Source organism: Opisthocomus hoazin, chromosome W, assembly GCF_030867145.1.
Source record: "Opisthocomus hoazin isolate bOpiHoa1 chromosome W, bOpiHoa1.hap1, whole genome shotgun sequence".
Classification (NCBI taxonomy): domain Eukaryota; kingdom Metazoa; phylum Chordata; class Aves; order Opisthocomiformes; family Opisthocomidae; genus Opisthocomus; species Opisthocomus hoazin.
Genome location: NC_134453.1, coordinates 24,153,022 through 24,180,875, shown reverse-complemented (window position 1 = coordinate 24,180,875; position 27,854 = coordinate 24,153,022). Strand labels below are relative to the sequence as shown.

Here is a 27,854-nt window from a genome sequence, read left to right as displayed (position 1 = left end):
GCCATCAGATTTCAAAGGGTCAGAGTCTATTTGCATTTCGGGAGTGACAGGGGAGGTCCCAAGAGCTGAGTGTATTGGAGGCTGAAGTGAGCCTCACTGGGCAGGAGTGGCAGAAGCACCCCATTGTAACTGGCCCCGAGGCTCCGTGTATCCTTGGCACAGACTATCATAGGAGAGGGTATTACAAGGACCCAAAACGGTACTGGTGGCCTTTTGGCATAGCTGCTTTGGAGACGGAAGAAATTAAACAGCTGTCCATTTTGCCTGGTCTCTCGGAGGATCCTTCCGTTGTGGGGTTGCTGAGGGTGGAAGAACAACAGGTGCCAATCACGACCACAACGGTGCACCGGCGACAATATTGCACTAACCAAGACTCTCTTATCCCCATTCATCAGCTGATCCGCCAGCTGGAGAGTCAAGGAGTGATCAGCAAAACTCGCTCTCCCTTTAATAGTCCCATATGGCCAGTGAGAAAATCTACTGGAGAGTGGAGACTGACAATAGACTACCATGGCCTGAATGAAGTCACACCACCGCTGAGTGCTGCTGTGCCAGACATGCTAGAACTTCAATATCAGCTGGAGTCAAAGGCAGCCAAGTGGTATGCTACAATTGACATCGCTAATGCATTCTTCTCCATCCCTTTGGCAGCAGAGTGCAGGCCACAGTTTGCTTTCACCTGGAGGGGCATCCAGTACACCTGGAATCGACTGCCCCAGGGGTGGAAACACAGTCCCACCATTTGCCATGGACTAATCCAGACTGCCCTGGAAAAGGGTGAAGCTCCAGAACATCTGCAGTACATCGATGACATCATTGTATGGGGTGACACAGCGGAGGAAGTTTTTGAGAAAGGGGAGAAAATAGTTCAGATCCTTCTGAAAGCCGGTTTCGCCATTAAGCGAAGTAAAGTCAAGGGACCTGCGCCAGAGATCCAGTTTTTGGGAATAAAATGGCAGGATGGGCGCTGTCAAATCCCAATGGATGTCATCAACAAAATAGCAGCTATGTCTCCACCAACCAGCAAAAAGGAAGCACAGGCCTTCTTAGGTGTTGTGGGTTTTTGGAGGATGCACATCCCAAATTACAGCCAGACTGTAAGCCCTCTGTACCACGTGACCCGGAAGAAGAATGATTTTGAATGGGGCCCTGAGCAACGACAGGCATTTGAAAAAATTAAACGGGAGATAGTTCGTGCCGTAGCCCTTGGTCCAGTCCGGTCAGGGCAAGATGTTAAAAACGTGCTCTAAACCGCAGCCGGGGAGAATGGCCCAACCTGGAGTCTCTGGCAGAAAGCACCAGGGGAGACTCGAGGTCGACCCCTGGGGTTTTGGAGTTGGGGATACAAAGGATCCGAGGCCCACTATACTCCCACTGAAAAAGAGATTCTGGCAGCATATGAAGGCGTTGGAGCTGCTTCAGAAGTGGTCGGCACTGAAGCACAGCTCCTCCTAGCACCTCGACTGCCGGTCCTGGGCTGGATGTTCAAAGAGAGGGTCCCCTCTACGCATCATGCCACCGATGCTACGTGGACTAAGTGGGTCGCCCTGATCACACAGCCATCCCGAATGGGAAACCCCAGTCGCCCAGGAATTCTGGAGGTAATCATGGACTGGCCAGAAGGCAAAGATTTTGGAGCATCACCAGAGGAGGGGGTGACATGTGATGAAGAGGCCCCACTGTATAACAAGCTGCCAGAAGATGAGAAACAGTATGCCCTGTTCACGGATGGCTCCTGTCGCATTGTGGGGAAGCAGCGGAGGTGGAAGGCTGCTGTATGGAGCCCTACACGACAAGTCGCGGAAACTGCCGAGGGAGAAGGTGAGTCGAGCCAGTTTGCAGAGGTGAAAGCCATCCAGCTGGCTTTAGACATTGCCAGGCGATAGAAGTGGCCAGTGCTCTATCTTTACACCGACTCCTGGACGGTGGCCAATGCCTTGTGGGGATGGCTGCAGCAGTGGAAGAAGAATAACTGGCAGCGCAGAGGCAAACCTATCTGGGCTGCCCCATTGTGGCAAGATATTGCTGCCCGTCTGGAGCAGTTGGTTGTAAAAGTCCGTCACGTGGACACCCACATCCCTAAGTGTTGGGCCACTGAAGAACATCGAAACAACCACCAGGTGGATCAGGCTGCTAAGATTGAAGTGGCTCAGGTGGATCTGGACTGGCAACATAAGGGTGAACTGTTTCTAGCTGAGTGGGCCCATGACACCTCGGGCCACCAAGGAAGAGATGCGACATACAGATGGGCTCGTGACCGAGGGGTGGACTTGACCATGGTCACCTTCGCACAGGTTATCCATGAATGTGAAACATGCGCTGCAATCAAGCAAGCCAAGCGGGTAAAGCCTCAGTGGTATGGAGGACGATGGCTAAAATATAAATATGAGGAGGCTTGGCAGATTGACTACATCACACTGCCACAAACCCGCCAAGGCAAGCACTATGTGCTCACAATGGTGGAGTCCACCACTAGATGGCTGGAAACCTACCCTGTGCCCCATGCCACCACCCGGAATACCATCCTGGGCCTTGAAAAACAACTCCTGTGGTGACATGGCGCCCCAGAAAGAATTGAGTCAGACAACGGGACTCACTTTCGCAACAGCCGCATAGACACCTGGGCCAAAGAACACGGTATTGAGTGGGTGTATCACATCCACTACCATGCACCAGCCTCTGGAAAGATCGAACAGTACAATGGGCTGCTAAAAACCACTTTGAGGGCAATGGGGGGTGGGACTTTCAAAAACTGGGATACTCATTTAGGAAAGGCCACCTGGTTGGTTAACACCAGAGGCTCCACCACCTGGGCTGGCCCTGCCCAGTCAATATTTCCACGCCCTGTAGAAGGGGATAAAGTCCCTGTAGTGCACATGCGGAACATGTTAGGGAAGACAGTCTGGGTTAGTCCTGCCTCGGGCAAAGGCAAGCCCGTCCGCAGGATTGCTTTTGCTCAAGGACCTGGGTGTACCTGGTGGGTAACGCGGAAGGATGGGGAAGTCTGATGTGTACCTCATGGGGATTTGATTTTGGGTGAGAATAGTCCATAAATAAATTGTATCAAGTTAATTGTTAAATAACCCTGTCACTGTCTGTTATCACTGTTATAATTGTTTTATGTTATACGAGTAGTATCATAGTTAGAATCATCCAGATTAAAGAAGGATGGACTTTTTGATGAAACCTAGCAGAGCACAGTGATGATGGGACTGGACCTGGTTTTCAACAACTGGCACCCAGCAACTTCATCAAGATCAAGATCTCAGAATCACAGAATCACAGAATGGTAGGGGTTGGAAGGGACCTCTGTGGGTCATCTAGTGCAAACCTCCTGCCGAAGCAGGGTCACCTACAGTAGGCTGTAGAGGACCTTGTCCAGGCGGGTCTTGAATATCTCCAGAGAAGGAGACTCCACAACCTCCCTGGGCAGCCTGTTCCAGGGCTCTGTCACCCTCAGAGGGAAGAAATTCTTCCTCATATTCAGACGGAACTTCCTGTGCTTCCGTTTGTGCCCATTGCCCCTTGTCCAGTCACTGGACACCACTGAAAAGAGCTTGGCCCCATCCTCCTGACACCCACCCTTCAGATATTTGTAAGCATTTATAAGGTTCCCTCGCAGCCTTCTCTTCTTCAGGCTGAACAAGCCCAGCTCCCTCAGCCTCTCCTCATAGGAGAGATGTTCCAGTCCCCTCATCATCCTCGTAGCCCTCCGCTGGACTCTCTCCAGTAGCTCTTCATCTTTCTTGAACTGGGGAGCCCAGAACTGGACACAGTACTCCAGATGGGGCCTCACCAGGTCAGTGTAGAAGGGAAGGAGAACCTCCCTCGACCTACTGGCCACACTCTTCTTCATGCATCCCAGAATGCCATTGGCCTTCTTGGCAGCCAGGGCACACTGCTGGCTCATGGTCAACCTGTCATCCACCAGGACACCCAGGTCGCTCTCTGCAGAGCTGCTCTCCAGCAGGTCCGCCCCAAGCCTGTACTGGTGCATGCGGTTGTTCCTCCCTGCAGACTGTGGGCACGGGCCGCACCAGATACATCAGCCGTGAGCTCCGGATGCAGCAAGCAACCGCCCATCACCACACATCACCTCTCCTGCCACAGAAGACCATTACGACAGTTGGAGCCCAAAGTCATGGATTAAAGGAACTCAATGGACACTTTAGAGTGATGATCCATAGACTAAGGGAATGATATCTGGAGACAGGAGAAGTGGTGGTGATTAACTGGACAATGGGGGACCTGGGCATGACGTAGATGGTATGGAATAAGGGGTGGATAATGTCTGGGTTTGGCCAGGACAGGGTTAATTTTCAACGGAATCCAGGAAGGGGCACAGCCGGGTGGGCTGACCCAACCCCAACCTGGCCAAACAGAGCAGGGTATTCCATACCATGTGCCGTCATGCTGGGTTCTGGTTGGGGTGGAGCTGGGCGGCGGGAATTCACTCACGTCTCGGGAGCGCGCAGCGGCGACGTTTCGGGAGACCGGCTCTGTTGTGCGGTCTGTTTCGTTTTGTGTATTCCCCTCATCTGTATCGTTGTTGTTCCTGTTCCCTTTGTTTGCTGTTCTGTTAAACTGCCCTTATCCTGACCCACCAGTTTCTGCCTGTTTCTTCCCATTCTCCTCCGCACCCCAGCGGGGGGAGGGGCGGCCGCATGGCACCTTTGTTGCCAGCCGCAGCCAAACCATAACAGACCTTTTCAAGTAGGACATGTGAGGTCATTATGCACTTGCGTGGCCTGTACTGCACAACCTGTGAGTAGGTTTTGTGCTAAGATCAGTGCATGTTCTGATCTCCAGTGGAAAGGAGACATACCAGTTTGATAGCTTAGTCTTTAAATAGTCCGTGTTTCTTTGGGGCTTGGCATGTATTAGTAAATCTGTGTTGCTGTAGAATGGATGAACCTTATGCCAAGTGTTCTATTAACATAGAAAAGAGAGATGTTTACAATCTGAATAAAAGGCAAGACTGAGAACTAGGAAAAAATCAAACAATGCTACTCAGTGTGACCAGAAATGTTTTTGGTATAATGACACTGTAAGCACTGTCTTGCTTTTTTTGTTAGCAAAAAAAAAATTTGAAGGAGAACAATGATGTCATTTTTCCAGGTTGCCTGAGGGTGACATTTTTTGTGACCAGCTGAAGCTGGAGTTGTACTGTTGCAGGATGAGATGTTCCCACCTGCCCATTCTTGCTGGCACTGATGTGTGCGTAGCTGGGGAGTCAGCTGAATGAGCTTGCTGCTTTATGTTCAGACGAGTTTTCTTGTAGGGTTAGTTTTCACCAAAGGCAGAGATGAGATCCAGCTCACCTCACAGCCTACCTAAGCACTAGTTGCTGTCACAAGGGTAATGAGACTGGGTGGGTGAGGAAGAAGTACATGGATTCTCAAAGACTGGCTTAAGCCAAATGTGAATCACAGAATCACAGAATGGTAGGGGTTGGAAGGGACTTCTGTGGGTCATCTAGTGAAACTTCATTGCAAGTGATTTTCTCTTAGTGACTCTATTTTCAGCAAGGCAATGTGTTTATCTTGGGTTTCTTTCAAATGTTAGTATGAATGACAAGATGTGTCTGTGATTTCTGAGAGCAGTATGTGAAGAGCTGGGGCGCAGAGTGCATCATGAGCACTTCTTGCATGAAGAATAAGCAGTCTCTTTCATGTGTGTTCTTTGTGCCTTGTAAATCTGTCCATTCTGCTTGTGTAATAAAAAGATGCTGTAGTTCAGGGTGGCACCCTTTGGTTTTGTTCCAATTGATTTGTACGATCAATTACAAGATAGGGATGCCTGTTCATCTGCTGTTCTGTGTGCAGGGGCAGCAGCCAAGAGCATGAGAGAGTCTACGTACTGCCTTGAAATGGCATTTCGTAGACCTGTTTTTTAAATCATAGAATGGCTTGGGTTGGAAGTGACCTTATAGATCATCTAGTTCCAACCCCTCTGCCACGGGCGGAGACACCTTCCACTAGACCAGGTTGCTCAGAGCCCCATCCAACCTGGCCTTGAACACTGCCAGGGAGGGGGCAGCCACAGCTTTTCTGGCAACCTGTTCCAGTGCTTCACCACCCTCATGGTGAAGAATTTCTTCCTTATGTCTAATCTAAATCTACCCTCTTTCAGTTTAAAGCCATTACCCCTTGTCCTGTCACTGTATGCCCTTGTAAAAAGTCCCTCTCCAGCTTTCTTGTAGGCCCCTTCAGGTACTAGAAGGTGGCAATAAGGTCTCCCTGGAGCCTTCTCCAGGCTGAACAGCCCCAATTCTCTCAGCCTTTCCTCATAGGAGAGGTGTTCCAGCCTTCTGATCATTTTTGTGGCCTCCTCTGGAGCTGCTCCAACAGGTCCATGTCTTTCCTGTGCTGAGAGCTCCAGAGCTGGATGCAGGACTCCAGGTGGGGTCTCACCAGAGCGGAGCAGAGTGGCAGAATCCCCTCCCTTGACCTGCTGGCCACGCTGCTTTGGATGCAGCCCAGTATAAGGTTGGCCTTCTGGGCTGTGAGTGCACATTGGTGGCTCATGTCCATCTTATCATCCACCAGTACCTCAAGTCCTTCTTGGCAGGGCTGCTCTCAATCCCTTCATCTCCCAGCCTGTATTGATACAAGGGGTTGCCCCGACCCAGGTGCAGGACCCTGCACTTGGCCTGGTTGAACCTCATAAGGTTCGCACAGGCCCACCTCTCCATCTTGTCCAGATCCCTCTGGAAGGCATCCCGTCCTTCTGGTGTGTCAGCTGCACCACTCAGCTTGGTGTCATCTTCAGACTTGCTGAGGGTGCACTCGATCTCGCTAAGTCATTGATGAAGATATTACACAGCACTGGTCCCAGTACAGACCCCTGAGGGACACCACTTGTCACCGGCATCCATTTGGACATCGAGCCATTGACCACTACCCTCTGGATGTGGCCATCCAACCAATTCCTTATCCACCGAGTGGTCCACCCATCAAATCCCTATCTCCCCAATTTGGAGACAAGGATGTTGTGAGGGACAATGTCAAATGCTTTGCTGGAGTCCAGGTAGATGACATCAATTGTTCTTCCCTTATCCACCAACCCAGTAACCCCATTGCAGAAGGCCACCAAATCTTGCTGTATGAAGTCAATGCTTTCAGTTAAAGATGCATGGGGAGGGTACTCACATTTAATGAATTGGTAACTTTGTTGTTTCCTGCACCACCCCCCCCCCACTGTTGTTTCCAAAAGGCAGGTCAAAATCAAAGTAGACTTGATGGAAGAGCCTGGCAAACTGTTCTGCTCTCAGTATTGTATGTAAGAGAAGGATGGATTTTGCAGTTCAGACTCTGGTCCTCAGATACTCAATTCTCTACCACAATCTTTACTTTTGGCAAATTGATTAATGAAATTCCTTAGTTAATGAAGTGGGGCAGTTTCTTGATTCACTTGATCGTAAGCAGTTTGAAAAGGGGACAGCCACACAGTAACTGTAGGGGAGCCATTTGCCAAAATGACTTCTCACCGCTTCTGCAAACCAAAAGAAAAATAAGCTGTCACGAATTAATAGTTAGGTTGCTTAAAGAATCACTGTCCAAGGTATTTTTAAGAAATTATTTTAATAAGAATTTATAAAATGTGATTTAATAAAGTTCATTGGCACGATTCACTCTATTACTTGTTAAATGAATGGAATACAAAATCAAAGTAAGATTGAGGTAGAATGGTTTATACAGAGGTTGAAGAAAGATGTAAGGGAGACCCTGCTGTTGAGTCACCAGGTTTGGAATTGACCCCCTTGCTTTCTAAACTCCTGAGAGAGCAGCCTAGGTGTGGCTGGATCCAGACTTAGCCTCAGACCACAACGATTTATGTCTAGAGGACGTGTCTAGCAGCAATTTAAGGTTTGTTCACAATTAAAGAAAGAGAATCACAGAAATTCAGCAGTAATTAATCATTGGTTAACTTAGCATTTACAAAATGATTAAAAAGAATTCGCTACAGTCACAATAATATAATTTGAATTGATTTATATGCACACAGACAATATGCATAGATAAAAGTACTTGTTAAAAATTCCCCTTGAGTTCAGTGAAGTACTTCAAATGATTTTTCTCAACAGGCAAAGGTTGAGCCTCAAGTGATGCCTGTGAATGTAGCAAATGTAGCAGATGTAGCGGATGCAGATAAAAGTTATCACTTTAGGTCTCAGAATCATTGCACAACAGATTAATTAAAACCAAAGCAAATCTTGGTTCTCTGTGAATAATTGGGAAGGTTGAGACTCCTGCATAATCCCACTTAGACAGCTTGGCCTTGGGAGAGCAGATGCACAGGACCCCAGCTTAACTGGAACCAGGGTACCTGCTGGGGATATTTTTAAAGTCACCTCCGGTCCCCTTCAATCTGAATCCAACATAAGCAGATTAGCTTCAGGAGTCGTACTCCCCTTTGGGAGTTGTTCCACTAATCGGGGGCACTCCTTCCTCCAATGTCCCTCCTTTTTGCAGTATGCACATTGGTTAGGCCCAATTCTAGGTTCAGTGCTCTGACAGGCACCCCTTCTTCCACTACTTCCTCTTCTGTTCCCTTTATTCATTCCTCTGTTCAATGCTCCTGATAATGCCACTGCTAATGTTCACTTGTCTTGATTGGTCTCTGATCTTCTCTCTTTGCTCTTTCCTTTGTTTCATTTCTTCCCTACTATTATGCACTTTATATGCAATTTCAATTAACTGTGATATGGACATTCCCCTTTGTGATAACAAGGTTTCTTCCAGTTATGCTAAGGCCTTTATGATAACAATGGCAGAAGTGTGATGGTCTGATGCTTCAGCATTGTGTGTTTCCAAGTTCTTTACCTTTTCAGCCCAATTAGTTTAGAGTTTAGCTAAAGGAATTTTGCATTAGAGTAAGTATTTATTAACCTAGTATCAAACATGGATGTATGATGGTGGTGTCAGACTGGAGAATGTGAAGGGTTTTTAATTTCAGTCCTCATACCTGTTGAGATGCTCTTCAAAGTGTGAATCTCTTACAGCTGAAGCACAGTTTTCCTGAGTCTGTGGACTTCCTGAGCTGTGGATGTGTTTTTCCTAATTAGCACTTCTGGTGCCAGCTTTAGGACCTGGAGATGACACTTGCAAGCCTTAGTCTTAGGTACTTAACTGTTGATTTGGGTTTTTTTTTCAGTAGTTGAAGGAGGATAGGGGAGGGAATTGGGTGTTTCTGCTGGAAGGAAATACTGAGGAGGAAAAGAGGACAAGGGAGGATGAGAGGAGAGGGAATTACTAGTCCTGATCCTACAGTGCAGGTGTTAATTTTCAGGGATGTGGTTAGGGCAGAGGGGCTGCTGCATGCATCGTACCTTTACCAGCTGTCTCAGGCAGTGAACTGCATTGTAAGGCTTGGGAGAAGTGAGGAGTGCCTCCCTCCTACTCAGCTGCACTTCAGCTGTTGCCTGACCCCACACCTGCATGCAAAATGACTAAACATGAAAATTCACTCCCTGTAGGAACAGTCATCTCTTTATGCAAGACTGCTGCCTACAGAGGAAGATCAGTTGTGGGTTGAAGATGGTCCATAATTCTAGACACAACACACACATAGCGATGAATGGATTTCAGCTTTCTCTGCAGAATGAGTTTAACATACCATACTTTATCAGGTTTTGATTTGACATTAATATTCTGCTAGTTCATTACATCAAGAATAATAGATATGCTGCTAAATTTTCTTGAGTTTTTGATGCTTATTAAATAACAGATCTACAGTCTGTGAGAGTTCACCAAAAACAACTTGCATGTATAACTCCTCTCTGAGAACCTCTAGATTTCTCTTCTGTCCTTCTAGAAATGTCTGACAAAGGATTTCGGAACAATTTCCTTGAGGTGTGTATTTTTTTAAATTGCATTGAGTTTTCTTGGGTTTTTCTGTTGTTGTCTTCTCCGTTTTCAGTTTACTTCCAGAGGCTTTGAGACAATGTTCTTTGGTTATAGAAGGAACAAAACAAACTTAAGGGCGGGGGGAGGATGGAATTTAATTATAATCTTGGGATGTGATTCTACATCACCTTCCATAGTGCCAAGTCAGCTTCAGATCCTCCATTTCCTTGCTTCACTCGTGTTCCCTCACAGGGCTTTCTCCCCTCTATTATACCTGTTTGACTGTTAGCACAGCTGCGCTCTGAACAACATCTGTGAAATGATCCAGCGCAAGAGCCTCCCAAATGAAAGCACACTTCATCAGGCGATGTAAACCTTTGTTCTGGTTTAGATTGCAATGGTCGTATATGTTTGAACTGACATAACTCTGGGTGTAATGATGTCTGTCTGAAGAGTTGTAAGGCTTTATAACTAAGTTTTCTGCCAAGGGGACAATGACATAGAGCTCCAACTTCTAGTCTTTTTTCAGGATGAGATATGTACCTAAATATCTTTTTTAGATGTTCACACTGGCAGTACTATATTTAGTTACTATTCTCCGCGTATCACCAGAAAATAAACTCCAATAATATAAATTTATGAAGTGTTGGTTTGTCAATGTCAAAACTTAATGATGTAAGTATCTTATCTGGGAGGCAGGAGACTTGTGCTAAGCCCCTGGGGACTTACTGGCTGTTTTGAGGTGGGTCTCTTTCTCACTGTCATGCAGGGAAACTGGAAAACAATATTGTTTTGTCACAGTATTAAACAGGGAAAAGTTTTAGATTCAAGGGTTTTGTTAAATGGGGAACCTCCCATGACAAATTTTTCTCTTCTCTCTTCCATTGCTGTGAAAACCAAATGGGATGATTAAAATAAAACCCGCTGTAATTAAGTTAGTTTAGTTGTTTTAAGAAGGAATTTATGCGTTTTTCAGCCATACTTGCAGCATTTGTAGATTCCAACTTTAAAAGAATGTCGGTTCAAAATAGGGAGGATATTTCACCATCATGTTTTTCTTATCTGTTCGAGAATGACTTAAATCTCCTGCTTTTTCCCCCCCAGTTATTTGTAGTAGATGTCCAGACTGGTCAAATTACCAAGATTCCTATTCTGAAAGATCGTGAACCTGGCATGGTGAACCAGCGGGGATGTGGTATTCATGCCATTGAGCTCAACCCCTCAAGGACCCTTCTGGCCACAGGTGGAGACAACCCCAACAGTCTTGCAATTTATCGTCTGCCTACACTCGATCCTGTCTGTGTGGGAGATGTAAGTGGAAGTATTCGGGGAAAGTTTATTCTGTCACTGTCCTGGTTTCGGCTGGGATAGAGTTAATTTTCTTCCCAGTAGCTGCTGTGTTTTGGATTTAGTATGAGAAGAATGTTGATAACACTGATGTTTTCAGTTATTGCTAAGAAATCAAGGACTTTTTCCAGTTCCTCATGTTCAGCTAACGAGCAGGTGTGCAGGAGCTGGGAGGGAGCATAGCCAGACAGCTAGTCCAAGTTGGCCAATGGAAATATTCCATACCACAGACATCATGCTCAGTTTACGAATGGGGGTTGGCCAGGGGGGCAGGAATCCTTTCTTTTTTTATTATTTCTCTTTCCCTTGAGTTCAAATCCTCTCTTGTCCGGGAGTTCAAACTTTTCTGGGAGTTCAGTCTTTTTTGGGAGTTTTGTGAAATTTCATGAAATCCCTGAATTCCAAGTTCCACGATCGCTGCTCAGGCACTGGCTGCGAATCGGTCATCATGCAGTGAGAAAATTGTATGTAGTTTGTTTTGCAAATTCATTATAATTAGTAGTAGTAGTAGTAGTATTTCCTTTGTTGTCTTATTAAACTGTCTTTATCTCAACCCACAAGTTTTTCCTTTTGTCCATTTCTCCTCCCCATCCCGCTGGGGGGTAAGGGGGGGGGTGAGTGAGCAGCTGTCTAATGCTTAGTCGCCAGCTAATTCCTTAGAATTGAGATCAATTTGTCCTTGGTCAGAGACCTGTTTTTCCATCACCTAATTGCTCTCTATTTATTATACACTTCAAAATAAAAAAAAAAAGTTAAAATTACTGTTAGATACTTAAACTGCTCCAATTTCGATACTCGAATCTTATCTGTATGTTTTTAACATAGGTCTGTCCTGAGTTTGTACTACTAAAAAAAAAAAAAAAAATCAAAGTGAAGAATACTTGTCTGCTTTGGACCACTCTAGAATATAATGGCACAGAAAATCTGTCTTTTTTTCTTTTAGGATGGACATAAAGACTGGATATTTTCAATTGCATGGATCAGTGATACTATGGCTGTTTCTGGTAAAGTAATTTTTTTTTTTTTTTTCACCCTAGAATTTTATACTTGCGTACAGTACTTGATAGGTCTTAGGGGAGCACCTTTATCAAGGCATTTGAAACCACTTGGAACTACTTTGCCTATTTAAACCATTCTTGGTCTTAGTACAGTGCTTTGTTGTATTTGTAGGGCCCTGGTCTAGATTCTTCCCCCCTCCCCCAGTATTAGAGGGAATACTACTGTCTTTATAGTAGGTGTTGCCATGAGGGGGTGTCTAAACACAGTGAGTTAAAGGGAAGGATTCCACACAAGAAGAACAATTTCAAGAGGGGTGTTGGTTATTGTCCTGGGTTTGGCTAGGATAGGGTTAATTTACAGCTGACCCAAACTGGCCAAACAAATGGGGTAGTCAATACTATGTGACGTCATGCTTGGTTCTGGATGGGAGGAGGTTAATTGTTGCTCAGGAGCGCACTGTGCATTGGGCGGTGAGAGAGAGTTGCTCTGTGTATTCCCTTGTTTTATATATTCTTCTTATCAGTATTGTTGTTGTTACTGTTTGTTTCCATTGCTGTTCTGTTAAACTGCCCTTATACCAACCCATGAGTTTTTGCCTTTTTCTTTCCATTCTCCTCTCCACCCCAGTGGGGGGAGGGGCAATAGAGCGACCACGTGGCCCTTTGTTGCCGGCCACGGGCCAAACCATGTCAGCCATTTTTGGTGCCCAACGTGGGGCCAGGACAATGGCAGGGCTGGGCAGAGTGTGTTAAAACAACTTTGATATAAGTTGTTACAGGCATTTATTGTATTAATTAAATAGTCACTGGTCAAAATGTTGCTGTCTTTGGTCACCTGGTTGTGGTATGTAAACCCTTACCTGCTGTATGTGTTCACTGCGGTGTTGTTCATCACCTCTGGGAAAAGGATCAGGATTACGATTTTGCTATACTGTGTAATATCGATTTATGATACGATAACATCACTGGGCATGAAGTTAGGCTTGTATTTATGTGCAGCACTGTGGTCATTTCCATACCTGGGATGCCATCTCTCAGAATTTATCAATAATTGAACCCACTCTATGGGGAAGACCGGAGGGGATGCTTTCCCCCACTCTTTCACCTCTCCTCTCTCCTTCAGGCTAGTCATATGATACAAAGATTCGTGGATACTACTCTTCAAGGTCCGAACCTCCCTGTAAGAGGAAATGCAGTATTCGGAGAGTTCCCGAAATAAACTCAATAGCAAAAAAGTTACTATTAAGCAGGCATCCTTTATTACAGTGCTGGGCAGCACTGGGGATCGTTCCACCATGAGTGCTCCAATGATTTGGCAAACTTTCAAAGCTTATATACTATAAAGCCATACATATTCATAGGATTTCCGATAATTCATCTACATAAACATAAGATTTCATGGAACTTATTAACATACGCAAATGTTCAATCTGCATGCGTAGCTGCTCTCTTTGGATGTCTTTGGGGGTCCCCTGATGGTTTCTGATACGTTTCATCACATGTCTGCTAGTTGAACTTTGGGCTTCCTTTGTCCATATATAGTCGTTGAATTAGCTCATCAGTCCTTCAGCCTCAGAATGTTACAAGGGGTTGGTTTAAAGTAGTTCCTTCAGTGCTTATCTCTCGGCACAGGTGTCCTGAGTCTATGTTATCAGTGACTTACACAGGAAGCCTGACGAGCTTGCTCAAGGTCTATTTTAATCTCGTAACAAGGATGCAAGTAAAGAAAGCTTTTATGTATCACACTAAGGTCTGAGTCAGGGATTGTCAAGGGTTTAGCCCTTTCATACAATAGCTTTTGAGAATTTTGAGTATCCTTGGGATGTTAAAGCCAGTATGCTCCTATTGCTGTATCTCCTGAATGGGTTTCGGGTCTTGTTTAGGATTCAACAACTAGTTAAAAACATTGCCCAGAGATCTGTCCCGGGGCTGGATAGCTATGACTGGCTGGGTGTGTGGGATAGCATGGGGAAGTATCTAGGACTGTGGGCACCCCCAGTGCTGTGGAACTTCACCCCTGAACAAGTACAGAATCCTGACAAACTGGTACAATATTTGGAAGAAGTGTGCTGCCACCCTGGGAACTGCAGGGAGACACAAATCACTGCAACGTGCTGTGCACTTTTGGAGCAAAACTAAGAGGAGGCCTCCTCTTGTACCTTTCTCCTATTATCCAAGTGACTGCTCTTGCTGATTGCAGAGGGCTTAAAGCTTTCTGCATGTATCTGCCAGAGCCAGGCCTTTGTAATGGGGGATGGGGGGGGGGGATGTCTCCAACTTGCTCAGATGCATTTCACAAATCCATGGGCCCCGATGGAATGCACCCACGAGTGCTGAGGGAGCTGGCGGATGTCATTGCTGAGCCACTCTCCATCATCTTTGAAAGGTCCTGGAGGACAGGAGAGGTGCCCGAGGACTGGAGAAAAGCCAATGTCGCTCCAATCTTCCAAAAGGGCAAGAAGGAAGATCCAGGGAACTACAGGCCGGTCAGCCTCACCTCCATCCCGGGAAAGGTGATGGAGCAACTCATTCTAGAGGTCATCATCAAGCAAGTGGAAGAAAAGAAGGTTATCAGGATTAGTCAACATGGATTCACCAAGGGGAAATCATGCTTGACCAATCTGATAGCTTTCTATGATGGCATGACTGGCTGGGTAGATGAGGGGAGAGAAGTGGATGTTGTCTACCTCTGCTTCAGCAAGGCTTTTGACACTGTCTCCCATAACATCCTCCTAGGGAGGCTCAGGAAGTGTGGGCTAGATGAGTGGTCAGTGAGGTGGATTGAGAACTGGCTGAATGGCAGAACTCAGAGGGTTGTCATCAGCGGCGCTGAGTCTAGTTGGAGGCCGGTAACTAGTGGTGTCCCCCAGGGGTCAGTACTGGGCCCAGTCTTGTTCAACTTCTTCATCAACGACCTGGATGAAGAGTTAGAACGTACCCTCCCTCAGCAAGTTTGCTGATGACACAAAACTGGGAGGAGTGGTGGATATGCCGGAAGGCTGTGCTGCCATTCAGCGAGACCTGGACAGGCTGGAGAGTTGAACGGAGAGGAACCTGATGAAGTTCAACAAGGGCAAGTGCAGGGTCCTGCACCTGGGGAGGAACAACCCCATGCACCAGTACAGGCTCGGGGCTGACCTCCTGGAGAGCAGCTCTGCGGAGAGGGACCTGGGTGTCCTGGTGGATGACAAGTTGACCATGAGCCAGCAGTGTGCCCTGGTTGCCAAGAAGGCCAATGGGATCCTGGGGTGCATGAAGAAGAGTGTGGCCAGTAGGTCGAGGGAGGTTCTCCTTCCCCTCTACTCTGCCCTAGTGAGGCCCCATGTGGAGTACTGTGTCCAGTTCTGGGCTCCCCACTTCAAGAAAGATGAGGAGCTACTGGAGAGAGTCCAGCGGAGGGCTACGAGGATGATGAGGGGACTGGAGCATCTCTCCTACGAGGAAAGGCTGAGGGAGCTGGGCTTGTTCAGCCTGGAGAAGAGAAGGCTGTGAGGGGACCTTATAAATGTTTATAAATATCTGAAGGGTGGGTGTCAGGAGGATGGGGCCAGACTCTTTTCAGTGGTGCCCAGTGAAAGGACAAGGGGCAATGGGCACAAACTGAAGCATAAGAAGTTCTGTCTGAACATGAGGAAGACCTTCTTCCCTCTGAGGGTGACAATGCAGTGGAACAGGCTTCCCAGAGGTGTTGTGGACTCTCCTTCTCTGGAGATATTCAAGACCCGCCTGTTGGGGTCGATGTAGCTTGAGAATTAGCACGACTAGGCCGCTTAAGCAAAACAGCATAATTGAACAGGCTGCTGCAAAAGACAGCTAAGAATAGCCATTGAGAAAGTTCTGATAGTGCACATGATGTGGGTTAGCAAAAACAAGATGTGTTCAAGGATGTGGAGACAGTCTGTTGCTATTGGCATTAGTGCATAGTTACCAATCATAAGGGAATGTGGGGCGTGTGAACAGCGTGTGATTTATGTCTGTAGCCTATCCGAATAAGCGTAATCGTGTGTGTTTGTTGTCATAGTGTTTGTATTGCTGTGTTCTGATGGATTTATTTGGTTTCTGTGATCTAACGGATTTGTCTGGACTAAGTAACTGCCTTTGCGTCTTTGGTTTGGTGAGTTCTGCAGGTATTGTGGATGGTTAATGAGTTATACCCTTAGATACATTGATTTTAGCCTAGGTGATTAATATGAATACAGGTTATGGTATGCACTTCACATCTATATATCTTTTTATTAGCATTTGTGTTCTTGTGTTTGTTTTGAGTGTTGCACTGTAGCGGGGCTGTTACTGGACCATAATGCCAATAGTGATGCTTAGGTGTGTCAATGTAGCACTTGCTTGAAATTCATTAAATAAAAAAGGGGGAGATGTAGAGGAAGCAGTGATTATATTGGTTCCGTGTGTAATACGCATAACACAAAAGGCACTAGAGACAACTGTGAAGAAAAATTTTGTGATGCAACTAACACCAATTGAACAAATGTTTTTAAGGCAATGATAAGATAGCTTAGCTTTTTTTGAAAAGAAAAAGGGGGAGATGTTGGGGTTGATGTAGCTTGAGAGTTAGCATGACTAGGCCGCTTAAGCAAAACAGCATAATTGAACAGGCTGCTGGTAAAGACAGCGAAGAACAGCAATTGAGAAAGTTCTGATAGTGTACATGATGTGGGTTAGCAAAAACAAGATGTGTTCAAGGACGTGGAGGCAGTCTGTTGCTATTGGCGTTAGTGCATAGTTACCAATCATAAGGGAATGTGGGGCATGTGAACAGCGTGTGATTTATGTCTGTAGCCTATCCGAATAAGCGTAATCGCGTGTGCAGATATGGTAAAATGTATATAACCGCACAAGCGGGAGAATAAAGAATCCGACTGTGCATCATACCAATGCGTGTGAGAGTCGTTCCCGTCCTTTCACGGATGCTGAAACTTGGCACCCGCCTGGACAAGGTCCTGTGCAGCCTGCTGTAGGTGACCCTGCTTCGGCAGGGGGGTTGGTCTAGATGATCCACAGAGGTCCCTTCCAACCCCTAACATTCTGTGTGATTCTGTGATTCTGTGATTTGTAGTTCTCTGAATTAAAGTGGAGATTCTTATACGAATCTGGTAAATTTACTTCAGCAGGTGTGAGACTTGTGCAGTGGTTTCCCATCTGTTAAGCTTGCAGCCAAGGCTTCACCTCACATCTGGAGCATGACAATGTGGCCTTGCGTGTTCCAAGTGTGTGTCACAGAGGCTGGTGGCTGTGGATGTGACATGAGGCTGTGGAGGCAGAAGGATGAGGATGTGTTTCTAGTTAGAACTCTGTACAAAAGAGAAGGGGAAACTCCCTGGCTGCATCCACACCTCTCGGATGTCTGCTGTCACGTGTCCTGCTGGGTGTATTCCAGTATGTTCCAAGTTTTGTGACATTCAGTCTCACTTGGTACGGTGACAGCAGTTGGCACGTGGATGTAGCTGGCGTAACTCACTCTTTTCCCCTCCTATTTGAATGCTTGTTTAGGCTGTAATTCAGTGGTACTTTAAAGAGGGCTTGAAAATCCCTGGAGTTTATAACCTTGGCATCATGTTATGCAGGAAGGAAAAGCATAGTTGTGGTGGGGTCTAATCTGCGTAGAAGAGTTGTTTGGGGTAGCATGCTTACACAGAACAAACCTTTTGCACAATAAATAGAGATGAGATGACAGGACATCTTGCAAATTGCAAATTCCTACATACAGAATCTCCCCAAGACTATTTCTAAGGGATTCTTGTTTAGCTGAGGCTTCAGATTTAGATTTTATGAAAACAAAATGTACTCCTTTTACTCAATCTAATGGCATAACTGAATTGTGCTAGAATGTTTTGTTTGGACTGGAAACTTGTAGCTTCCCATGTGCTGGTGTAACATGGTGGTGCTTGGGTTGTAGGATTCTTAGTCTGTTTTCATTGCTGGGTGAAGTGCTAAAAGTGTCAGCTTGTTATGATCTGGGAAGACCCAAGCCGTAGAGATTCGTTGTTATTCCCAGAGTGAGATTAAGACACAAACGAGGTCAAATGCTGCCAATCAAACAGGTTTATTGATCATTTGTTCAAACAAAGGCATGAGGAAACAGCGACAGGAGAAGAAAAGACAGGAAAGAAAGAAACCTAGCAAGCAGTTGGGATAGAGTCGCAAGAGACAGTCACCACCATGGATCCAGTGGCATCCTGTTGGTCCGTAGTTCCTGTGTGCGTCGGTGGTGGGGGTCTCCATAGTTCCTGTGAGCGTCGGTGGTGGGGGTCTCCCCATCATTTGGTCACACAGCTTTTTATAAGGTATTCAGGGAGATTGTTCCCTAGGCAATGGCACGTATCCCACGTTCCCCCAGTCCCACGCATGTGTTTTCTTCTCAGTCCTGGCTCCAGCAGGTCGGGAGGGGGTCGGTGTCTAGACACATTTTCCACAACAAGGTACCTGTCCTCTAACTCCCTTCAAAGCCGGTTTTGGGTGGCTGTTTATTCCTTGTCTGGTTTGTATTTTGCTGCCCTGCCAGGGGGTCCTGCAGCGAGCTGGGCTGCAAACAAGCTTTGGCTGGCCTGCCAGGAGGTCCTGCAGCCAGCTTTGCAAACAAGCTTTGAGGCAATTGTCTTAAGATCTGGTCTCAGATACAGCTACAAAGAATAATGTGTGCTTGTGGGACAATATTTGAGCAGGGATAGCTTCACAATTATTTAAGAGCCTGATTTATCTTGGCAGCAAAGTGACTAGTGATTATTATGGTTATACTTGTGTTATCGGAAAGTGGCAAAATAATTCACTCTCTAAAACTTAAGTTTGGAGTTTTAGAAAGCGGGCATTCTTTATTGCAGCGCTGGATGCACAGGGGATAGCTCCGCCCAAAATGTGCGTGCCAAAAAGACACAATTACTAGGTATTTATGCTATGCTAACATACATATTCATTACATTCCCGAGAAATGCTGAATCATATTCATGGTTTTTCCGAGAACTCATTAGCATATGTTAATGTCCTTCACGCATGTCTGTTGGCGCCTCTGGGTGGTTGCCGGGGGTCTTCAGGTGAAGGCTCGTACTCTTCATCACAGTGTCCGCTGGTTGACCTTTGCTTCTGCGCAAACTCAGTTCTAAGGTCACGTATACCACGTCCTTCAAGGTTGCTTCATTACGGTCTTGTGGTCACTTTGTAGCCTCCTTATCTTCATGGTCCTGCGCATCTGCTCTCCCAAGGCCAAGCTGTCTAAGTGGGATTATGCAGGAGTCTCTTATCTTACAACCTTCCCAATTATTCACAGAGAACCAAGACTTGCTTTGGTTTTAATTAATCTGTTGTGCAATGATTCCGAGACCTAAAGTGATAAATTTTATCTGCATCCGCTACATCTGTTACATCCGCTACATTCGCAGGTATCAATCCCTCCTTTTCTTTTGAGGGTTTGTAGCTTACACGCTACAGTCCTCAATATGTGTACTACTTGTATTTAGAACACCCAGGTCCCTCTCAGCAGAGCTGCTCTCCAGCAGGTCAGCCCCGAGCCTGTACTGATGCATGGGGTTGTTCCTCCCCAGGTGCAGGACCCTGCACTTGCCCTTGCTGAACTTCATCAGGTTCCTCTCCGTTCAACTCTCCAGCCTGTCCAGGTCTCGCTGAACAGCAGCACAGCCTTCCGGTGTATCCACCACTCCTCCCAGTATTGTGTCATCAGCAAACTTGCTGAGGGTACACTCTGTCCCTTCATCCAGGTCATAGATGAAGAAGTTGAACAAGACTGGGCCCAGTACTGACACCTTGTCCTGGGTTTGGCCAGGACAGGGTTAATTTTCACCAGAATCCAGGAAGGGGCACAGCCGGGTGGGCTGACCCAACCCCAACCTGGCCAAACAGAGCCGGGTATTCCATACCATGTGCCTCCATGCTGGGTTCCGGTGGGGGGGGGGGCGGCGCGGCGGGAACTCTCTCGCGGCTAGGGAGGGCACAGCGGTGGTTCGGCCCGAGAGTGCGGTTATGTTCTGCGGGTTTGTTTTGTATATTTCCCCTTTTTCTGTCTCATTGTTGTTACTGTTCCCTTTGTTTGCTGTTCTGTTAAACTGCCTTTATCCCAACCATAAAGCTGGGGGAGCAGCTGGGGGAGCTGGGGAAGCAGCGGAGGTGGAAGGCTGCTGTATGGAGCCCTACACGAAAAGTCGCGGAAACTGCAGAGGGAGAAGTTGAGTCGAGCCAGTTTGCGGAGGTGAAAGCCATCCAGCTGGCTTTAGACACTGCCAGTCGAGAGAAGTGGCCAGTGCTCTATCTTTACACCGACTCCTGGACGGTGGCAAATGCCTTGTGGGGGTGGCTGCAGCAATGGAAGAAGAACAACTGGCAGCGCAGAGGCAAACCTATCTGGTCTGCCCCATTGTGGCAAGATATTGCTGCCCATCTGGAGCAGTTGGTTGTAAAAGTCCGTCACGTGGACGCCCACGTCCCTAAGAGTCGGCCCACTGAGGAACATCAAAACAACCAGCAGGTGGATCAGGCTGCTATGATTGTGACTCCACCACCTCCCTGGGCAGCCTGTTCCAGTGCCTGACCACTCATTCAGTAAAGAAACTTTTCCTAATATCTAATCTAAACCTCCCTTGACGCAACTTGAGGCCATTGCCTTTTGTTCTATCGCTAGTTACCTGGGAGAAGAGACCAACACCTGCCTCACTACAACCTCCTTTCAGGTAGGTGTAGAGAGCGATAAGGTCCCCCCTCAGCCTCCTCTTCTCCAGACTAAACAGCCCCAGCTCCTTCAGTCATTCCTCATAAGACTTTTTTCTCTAGACCCTTCACCAGCTTCGTTGCCCTTCTCTGGACACACTCCAGCACCTCACTGTCTTTCTTGTAGTGAGGGGCCCAAAAGAGAACACAGTACTCAAGGTGCGGCCTCACCAGTGCCGAGTACAGGGGCACAATCACCTTCCTGCTCCTGCTGGCCACACTATTCCTGATACAAGCCAGGATGCCGTTGGCCTTCTTGGCCACCTGGGCACACTGCTGTCTCATGTTCAGCTGGCTGTCAACCAACACCCCAATGTTAGGGAAGACAGTCTGGGTTAGTTCTGCCTCAGGCAAAGGTAAACCAGTCTGCGGGATTGCTTTTGCTCAGGGACCCTGGTGCACCTGGTGGGTGATGCGGAAGGATGGGGAAGTCCGTTGTGTACCTCATGGGGATTTGATTTTGGGTGAGAACAGTCAATAAATAAAATGTATAAAGTTAATTGCTAAATAACCCTGTCACTGTCTGTTATCACTACTATAGTTGTGATATGTTAAATCAGTAGTATCACAGTAAGCACCACCCAAGCTAATGAAGGATGGACTTCGATGAAACCTAGGAAAGCACAGTGGTGATGGGACTGGACCTGGCTTCAACAACTGGCACCCAGCAACTTCATCAAGATCAACATCTTCAACCCACAGATTGTGGGCACGGTCCACACCAGATACACCAGCCATGAACTCCAGATGCCACATGCGAGCACCCATCACCATACATCATCTCTCCTGCTCTGAAAGGCTGTTATGACAGATGGTGCCCCAAGTCATGGATTAAATGAACTCAACGGACACTTTAGAGTGATGAACCATAGACTAAGGGAATGATATCTGTTTGTATGTATTAAAGACAGGAAAAGTGGTGGTGATTAACTGGAAAATGGGGGACCTGGGCATGACGTAGATGGTATAGAAGAAGGGGTGGATAATGTCCTGGGTTCAGCCAGGACAGGGTTAATTTTCACCAGAAGCCAGGAGGGGACACAGCTGAGATGGCTGACCCAACCTGGCCAAAGAGAGCAGGGCATTCCATACCATGTGCTGTCATGCTGGGTTCTGGTTGGGGGAGCTGTGCTGGGGGAAGGCAGTCGCAGCTGGGGAGCTCGAAGGGTAATGGGCGGTGAGAGTTGCTCTGTGCATTCTGCTGTTTTGTTTTGTGTATTCTCCTTATCAGTATTGTTGTTGTTCCTGTTCCCTTTGTTTGCTGTTCTGTTAAACTGCCCTTATCCTGACCCACCAGTTTTTGCCTTTTTCTTTCCATTCTCCTCTCCACCCCAGTGGGGGGAGGGGCGGCAGAGCGGCCGCGTGGCCCTTTTGTTGCCGGCCACGGGCCAAACTGCAACAGTATCCTTGCAGCTCTGTAACCCGACTTTCTGTGTTAGAAAAAATATTAAGTCACATTGTGTAGGGAAGAAATTGGGGTTTGTGTCAAATCTGTCAGAGCTGACTTAGATGGAATTGAGTTGCCTAAACACCAGAAGGGTTGGGTGTCGACCTTGAATTAAGCCTGTGCTGATCTATAATCCAAAGGCGTTCAGCTTTCTTCATCCAGTATTGTTACTCCTATTGATTCGTATTTTGGATTAATATCTTCAAATTTGTTAAAAAATAAAATGCATTCTTACTTGTTCGTCCTCACTTCCTGTTTTACATTCTTTAAACAAGAGGTTGCATGGATTAAAAAAGGAAATTTAAAAAATATATTTGATACAAATTGGTACAAATTGTGATTTGAAATAGTTGTTTCTGTTTAGTTCACAAATGTGTGTGCGTACATATACATAAGCATACTGGCAGAAATCAAATGATCCAAAATTTGTGTAAACCCAACTGAGTTTTCTTGGAGGTTTTTGTATTGGCTTAACAGACTCTGTCAGTCTCAGCCTTGGTAAGCCAGGCTGAACACATAGGCTGTTCAGGCGCCCTTGAGTTTATTCTACCTGTGAATCTCTAATGGGGATTGTGTTTTTTGATGCATCCTAATCAGTTTGAAAACAGATGAGGTGATCTAGCTGTTTGGATACCATGCAGACAAACCAGTTGACAATGATTTCACAATGTTGTGAACTTTACAAGCTCAGTAAAATAATGATTTTGTTAATAATAATTAATATATAGGCACCAAAAGTGTGTTTAGTTAGATTAAATTAATAGTAATAGTATCCTTTCTTTCAGATCCTTTTGTTTATTGAAGTTCCTTTTTAAAAATGGGAATTATGTGTATGTGAAATGCTGTTATGGACTCTTTATTCAGGTTCCCGGGATGGTTCAATGGGTCTCTGGGAAGTCACAGAGGATGTGTTGTCCAAAAGCGATGCCAGGCATAATCTCTCTCAAGTTTCTGTCTATGCCCATATAAGACACAGGGCTCTTAAGGATATCCCCAAGGAGAGCACCAATCCTGACAACTGCAAAGTCCGAGCATTGGCTTTCAACAATAAGAACAAGGTCAGTAAGATAAGCAAGACAATTGAGAAGCCTTAAAACTGTCCATATGTATTGGAAAAAGAAAAAAGTAGTCTAAATCTAATATACCGGAGAAACAACCTAATATTTTTTTTCTCTGATCCTTTTGCATCTTTCTTTTATGAGGTGGTCATCTTTATCTGCTATATCTGCTTCTGACCCAAGTGCTTGGAGAAGTCCAGTAGAAAAAAAAAAATCATGTTTTCAGAAGGAACAGTTTTACCGTGGGTTTGATTTTTAGACTTGCACCCTAAGGGGAGCAGATGGGGAATGTTTATAAGAAGCAGATAAAGCACCAAAACACCTCTTGCAGCTTGAATCCCACTCTTGAGTGCTCTTGCTGCTTTCCTATACCTTTTGTGATGACCAGCTAACATTCAGTCAGTTGCTGTTTTGATGGCTGGATTGCTCAGCAAGTGAGGTGACTGACACACAGGGCAGGCACCAGTGCTTGCTTTGGTGTTATTTTGTTAGCATTTGGCAAATAGTAAATGTTAACCTCCCCCATGCTGATCTCTTGTTATTACTAGCGATGAATTGTACTGAGGCGAGTGGGAGTAGCAATTCATTCCCCACTACTTTTCTTTCTGTCTTCAAAGAACAGAGAAGGTCTGAAGCAAAGGCGGGTGAACTATCAGAAGCGTGGTGCTCCTGAGGGCTTTATTTATCACTATAGCTGTTAATTACTCCTCTGTGATGGAGAATTCGTGTAGCTTTTTCAGTAGAGTAGTGCCTGGAAAGAAATGTTTACTTCAGGGTCAGAATCAATGTGGGAGCTGCTGTAGAGATTTGCCAACCCCAGCTTGTACTGTCTAATAATTCATTATTTTATTGTCTAACAAGATCTATACTTTTTAAGGTTATTTTTGGTTATTTACTGTCTTATTAATTCTTATTCTACCTGGCACCTTTGTGCTATATTGCATTCTATCAAGATCAATATAAAATGAAAATTTATCTTGATAAGCATGTACAGGATTATGGATGAGTTCAATCTGGAGTATGCAGCCTGCCTAGTAGAGAGTGTGAGTTTGTAAGGACATCTATAATGCAGAAACTAACTCTCTCTCTTTTTTTTTTTTTTTTTTTGATAGGAACTGGGAGCTGTGTCCCTAGATGGGTATTTTCATCTTTGGAAAGCAGAGCATGCATTATCAAAGGTGCTTTTCTGTTTGTTGGTGTAAAATTATAAAAATTGCCTAGCAGTTAAGGCTGTTCACTGTTCATCTTCTTTAAATGCTTGAAGAAAGAGCAGCAGCGTTTGTAAAACACTTAAAAGCTTTGTGTAAAATGATATGTCCTAAAAATTAGAACTTGGGGAGAGAAGCTTCCCACTCCCCTTATTTTGGAGGGTGGGAGGTGCTCTTAATTTTCTGCCAGTTCTGGGTGAGCTGAAGTGAACCGTTCCATAGAGTATGATGGATACTTGATTAGCAGTGTTCATAAAGGAAGTTGCACTTATTGAAGTGTAGTTGCAGATCAAACCCAGAAATATCTATGCTAGTGTATGAGGTAAGCTTTTTCACCTGAGAGCTGATGTCTGTGTACACCTGCTGAAGAAATAACAGCAGCTTAGAAAGATGTAAAACAATTTACCAGAACACCCATTGTTCTTTGCATAATACTTGGCTTTAGCCTTTATCATCTCAGTTTGGTTCACATAAGGCATCCAATCTCCTTCATTTTTTTTTTTCTCTGGGTCAGGTTGTTGCCTTTCTCTTAAAGTTCTGTTGTTGTGATGAACTTACTTTTTAGCTGCATTTTGTTTTTTTCACTGCATCTTCCTTGAACATAGTTTACAGTATTGTTCTATTAATGTTTTGCTCTTTTCTCATAATGTGTTGATTTGTCTTTCTTCTGTTTCCAGTTACTTTCCACAAAGTTGCCGTACTGCAGGGAGAACGTGTGTTTGGCTTATGGTCAGGAGTGGTCAGTGTATGCAGTGGGATCACAGGCACATGTTTCCTTTCTGGATCCGAGGCAGCCTTCTCACAATGTTAAATCCGTCTGTTCCAAAGAACGAGGCAGTGGTAAGAAACTTGTCAAAGGGTGCTTCAAATGGTTTCCTTGCAGAAGTAGCTATTAAGACTGCAGTAAGATAAGCTTTTAATAAATAGGAAGGGTTTTTCATGTGATGATAGACTAAATCATTAGTAGTATATGTAGGTTTTGCTTTTATGACAATATTCCTTGAGCAACCAACAAACCAAACTTAAAAACAACTCTGAAATCTAATGATAGACAACATGAGTGCTTTTATGATCAACTAAATTGTACACCATCTAAATATTACTGAAATTTTAATAGTGTGCATTTTACTTCTTATTTTTTACTGTGTTTTATTCTGTTTTACTTAATCTCAAAGCAAATCCAGTCTTTGTACCACTATTAATACTGTCTATTCTTGCATTTTTCTCTGGGAACGGGAAAAAAAGCATGTTGTCTGCTCTGTGCTGTCATACTGGGAATCTGTGCTGTGGGTGAATGCTTGCTTTGTAATTTTAAAGCCATGAGTGAGACTCTTAGTTTTCAATGTGTATTTATTTGCTTTAAATATACAAAAGCTCACTCTTTAAATAAAAAAAAAATTGCAGATTTGAGTGCTGTTTTCCTTTTCTGATGTGGATGCAGTATGTCCAGTTGAACCTTATACCAGGGCCAAACGTGAGGGCTTGCAGGGTGCGTGGTCCCATAAGCTTCTTCCCATACCCTTTATTTTCACGCATGAGAAGGCACTGTGCTGTGATGCCCATTTTAAACCATTTTAAACCATATTAATCCCAGACTAATAAGTTGCAGTCCATATTTAGCTTGGCTCTAGGCATCCATCTCTTCATTGGGAAGTTATCAAAAGAGAATGCACATAGGCAAGTACTCAGAAAGTTTTATTTCTGTGGTTACTGGAGTTTGAACATTGCTGTCTAGAATAAATGTCAAGGTCTGCTTCTTTCAGATACAGGAGAAGTTTCTATAATACGAGAAAAGGTGCTTCACCAGCTCATATTGTCACCTGAACATCTTACCAGCCCTTGTCCTGACCCACTGTCAATGAGGGCTCTTTGGAGGTCCCGACACTGTCACCATTCAGTATCAATGGGAAGAAATACCAAGACACTGGAGCATGGTGCCCAGTGGTGACTGGTGGCTGAAAATTTCTGCCTTGAGTATGTGATCATCCCTGCTGGGGGGGATGATCTTTGTGTAGATAGTGTCTCTGGGGCACTAATTCATGTCTGGAGAAAGCCTTTGCTCAATGCTGTTCTTTGTTCTGCATAGTAGGCAGATAATTTTTTTTTTGGCATGGTGGTGGAGGCACTGAAGTAATATTAATTCACAAGATACTGAGTGTTTCAACTTTCTATTGATTTCACTGGGACTTGGAGAGGTACAGTACCTCTAGAAAGCAGGCTGTTTATTGATTTGTTGAGTAAAATCTGGGTTGACTTTTAAGTGCTTTGAAGCGTTACCTGAATGTGCTTTCAGCTTCCAAATGCACCTGCTGAACATGGTAAGTCCGTCCACATTAACTTCAGATCATTAGTGTTGTATACAAAAGCAGGTCAGAGAAAGGTTATCACTTACTAAGACTGGAACTGGGGCTGGTTTTTACCTGGTGTAACCCTGTCTGCTCTACATGAGAAGGTAGCTAATGCTTTTTAGTGCACCTTGTAAGTCTTGCTTTTCTTAGCAGTTGTACGGGGAAGTTGCAGGCCCTGGACTCTAGTTCTTGATCTGTGAGAGCAACTGCTTTCTGCTTGGCTGGCATGCAGTGCAGTGTCATGTGCCCTTGACTTTATATCCTGAAGGCAGCAATGTTAATGTAGTGGACTGAGCTTGTGCAGCACAGACTCTGTGTCTACTCTTTGTGTAGGACACGCTACTGCGTCTTCATTTCCTTCTGGGATATGTAGAGCCTCCCTGCCTCTCAGGAGTAAGACTCAATTTGCTGACCCAAATAGTTCAGGTCCACAGGTGGCAGAGTGCTGCGTATGTAGGAAAGCTTAATGTGATCAGTTCTAGGCACGGGTTGTGCTTTTAGTTTGATGGGAATGATTAATCTGAGGTACTTCAGCCCCATAGGAGACACTTTGAAGTGCTGTTCTTGAAAGCCCATTCTAAACATCCTCTTAGTAGTGGGCACATCACTGATTCCTTCAGTTAATATTTTTTTTATCAGAGAAAGATCCACAGTTGTTCTGCATTTTATAGCTTTTTGTTAACAAATTGCATTGAAAAGTATATGTCGTCTGCTTTCATACTCCATTACATATTTCTGTTAAGTAAGTGTTCTGCTGGGTTGTTTGTCAAGAGCACTTTTGGAGCAAAACTAAGAGGAGGCCTCCTCTTGTACCTTTCTCCTATTATCCAAGTGACTGCTCTTGCTGATTGCAGAGGGCTTAAAGCTTTCTGC

The 27,854-nt window shown here is 45.3% G+C and overlaps 1 protein-coding gene across 1 annotated transcript in view; it reads left to right on the top strand.

The window, feature by feature from the left end:
• The window catches only part of LOC142365549 (DDB1- and CUL4-associated factor 12-like), a 52,431-nt gene that overhangs the window by 14,933 nt on the left and 9,644 nt on the right, over positions 1–27,854 (top strand). Inside the window, exons 3-7 of the mRNA XM_075446405.1 lie at positions 10,953–11,159; positions 12,139–12,199; positions 23,232–23,425; positions 24,538–24,603; positions 25,311–25,473. Coding sequence (XP_075302520.1) covers positions 10,953–11,159; positions 12,139–12,199; positions 23,232–23,425; positions 24,538–24,603; positions 25,311–25,473 — 691 coding nt within the window. The remainder of the gene's footprint in view (positions 1–10,952; positions 11,160–12,138; positions 12,200–23,231; positions 23,426–24,537; positions 24,604–25,310; positions 25,474–27,854) is intronic.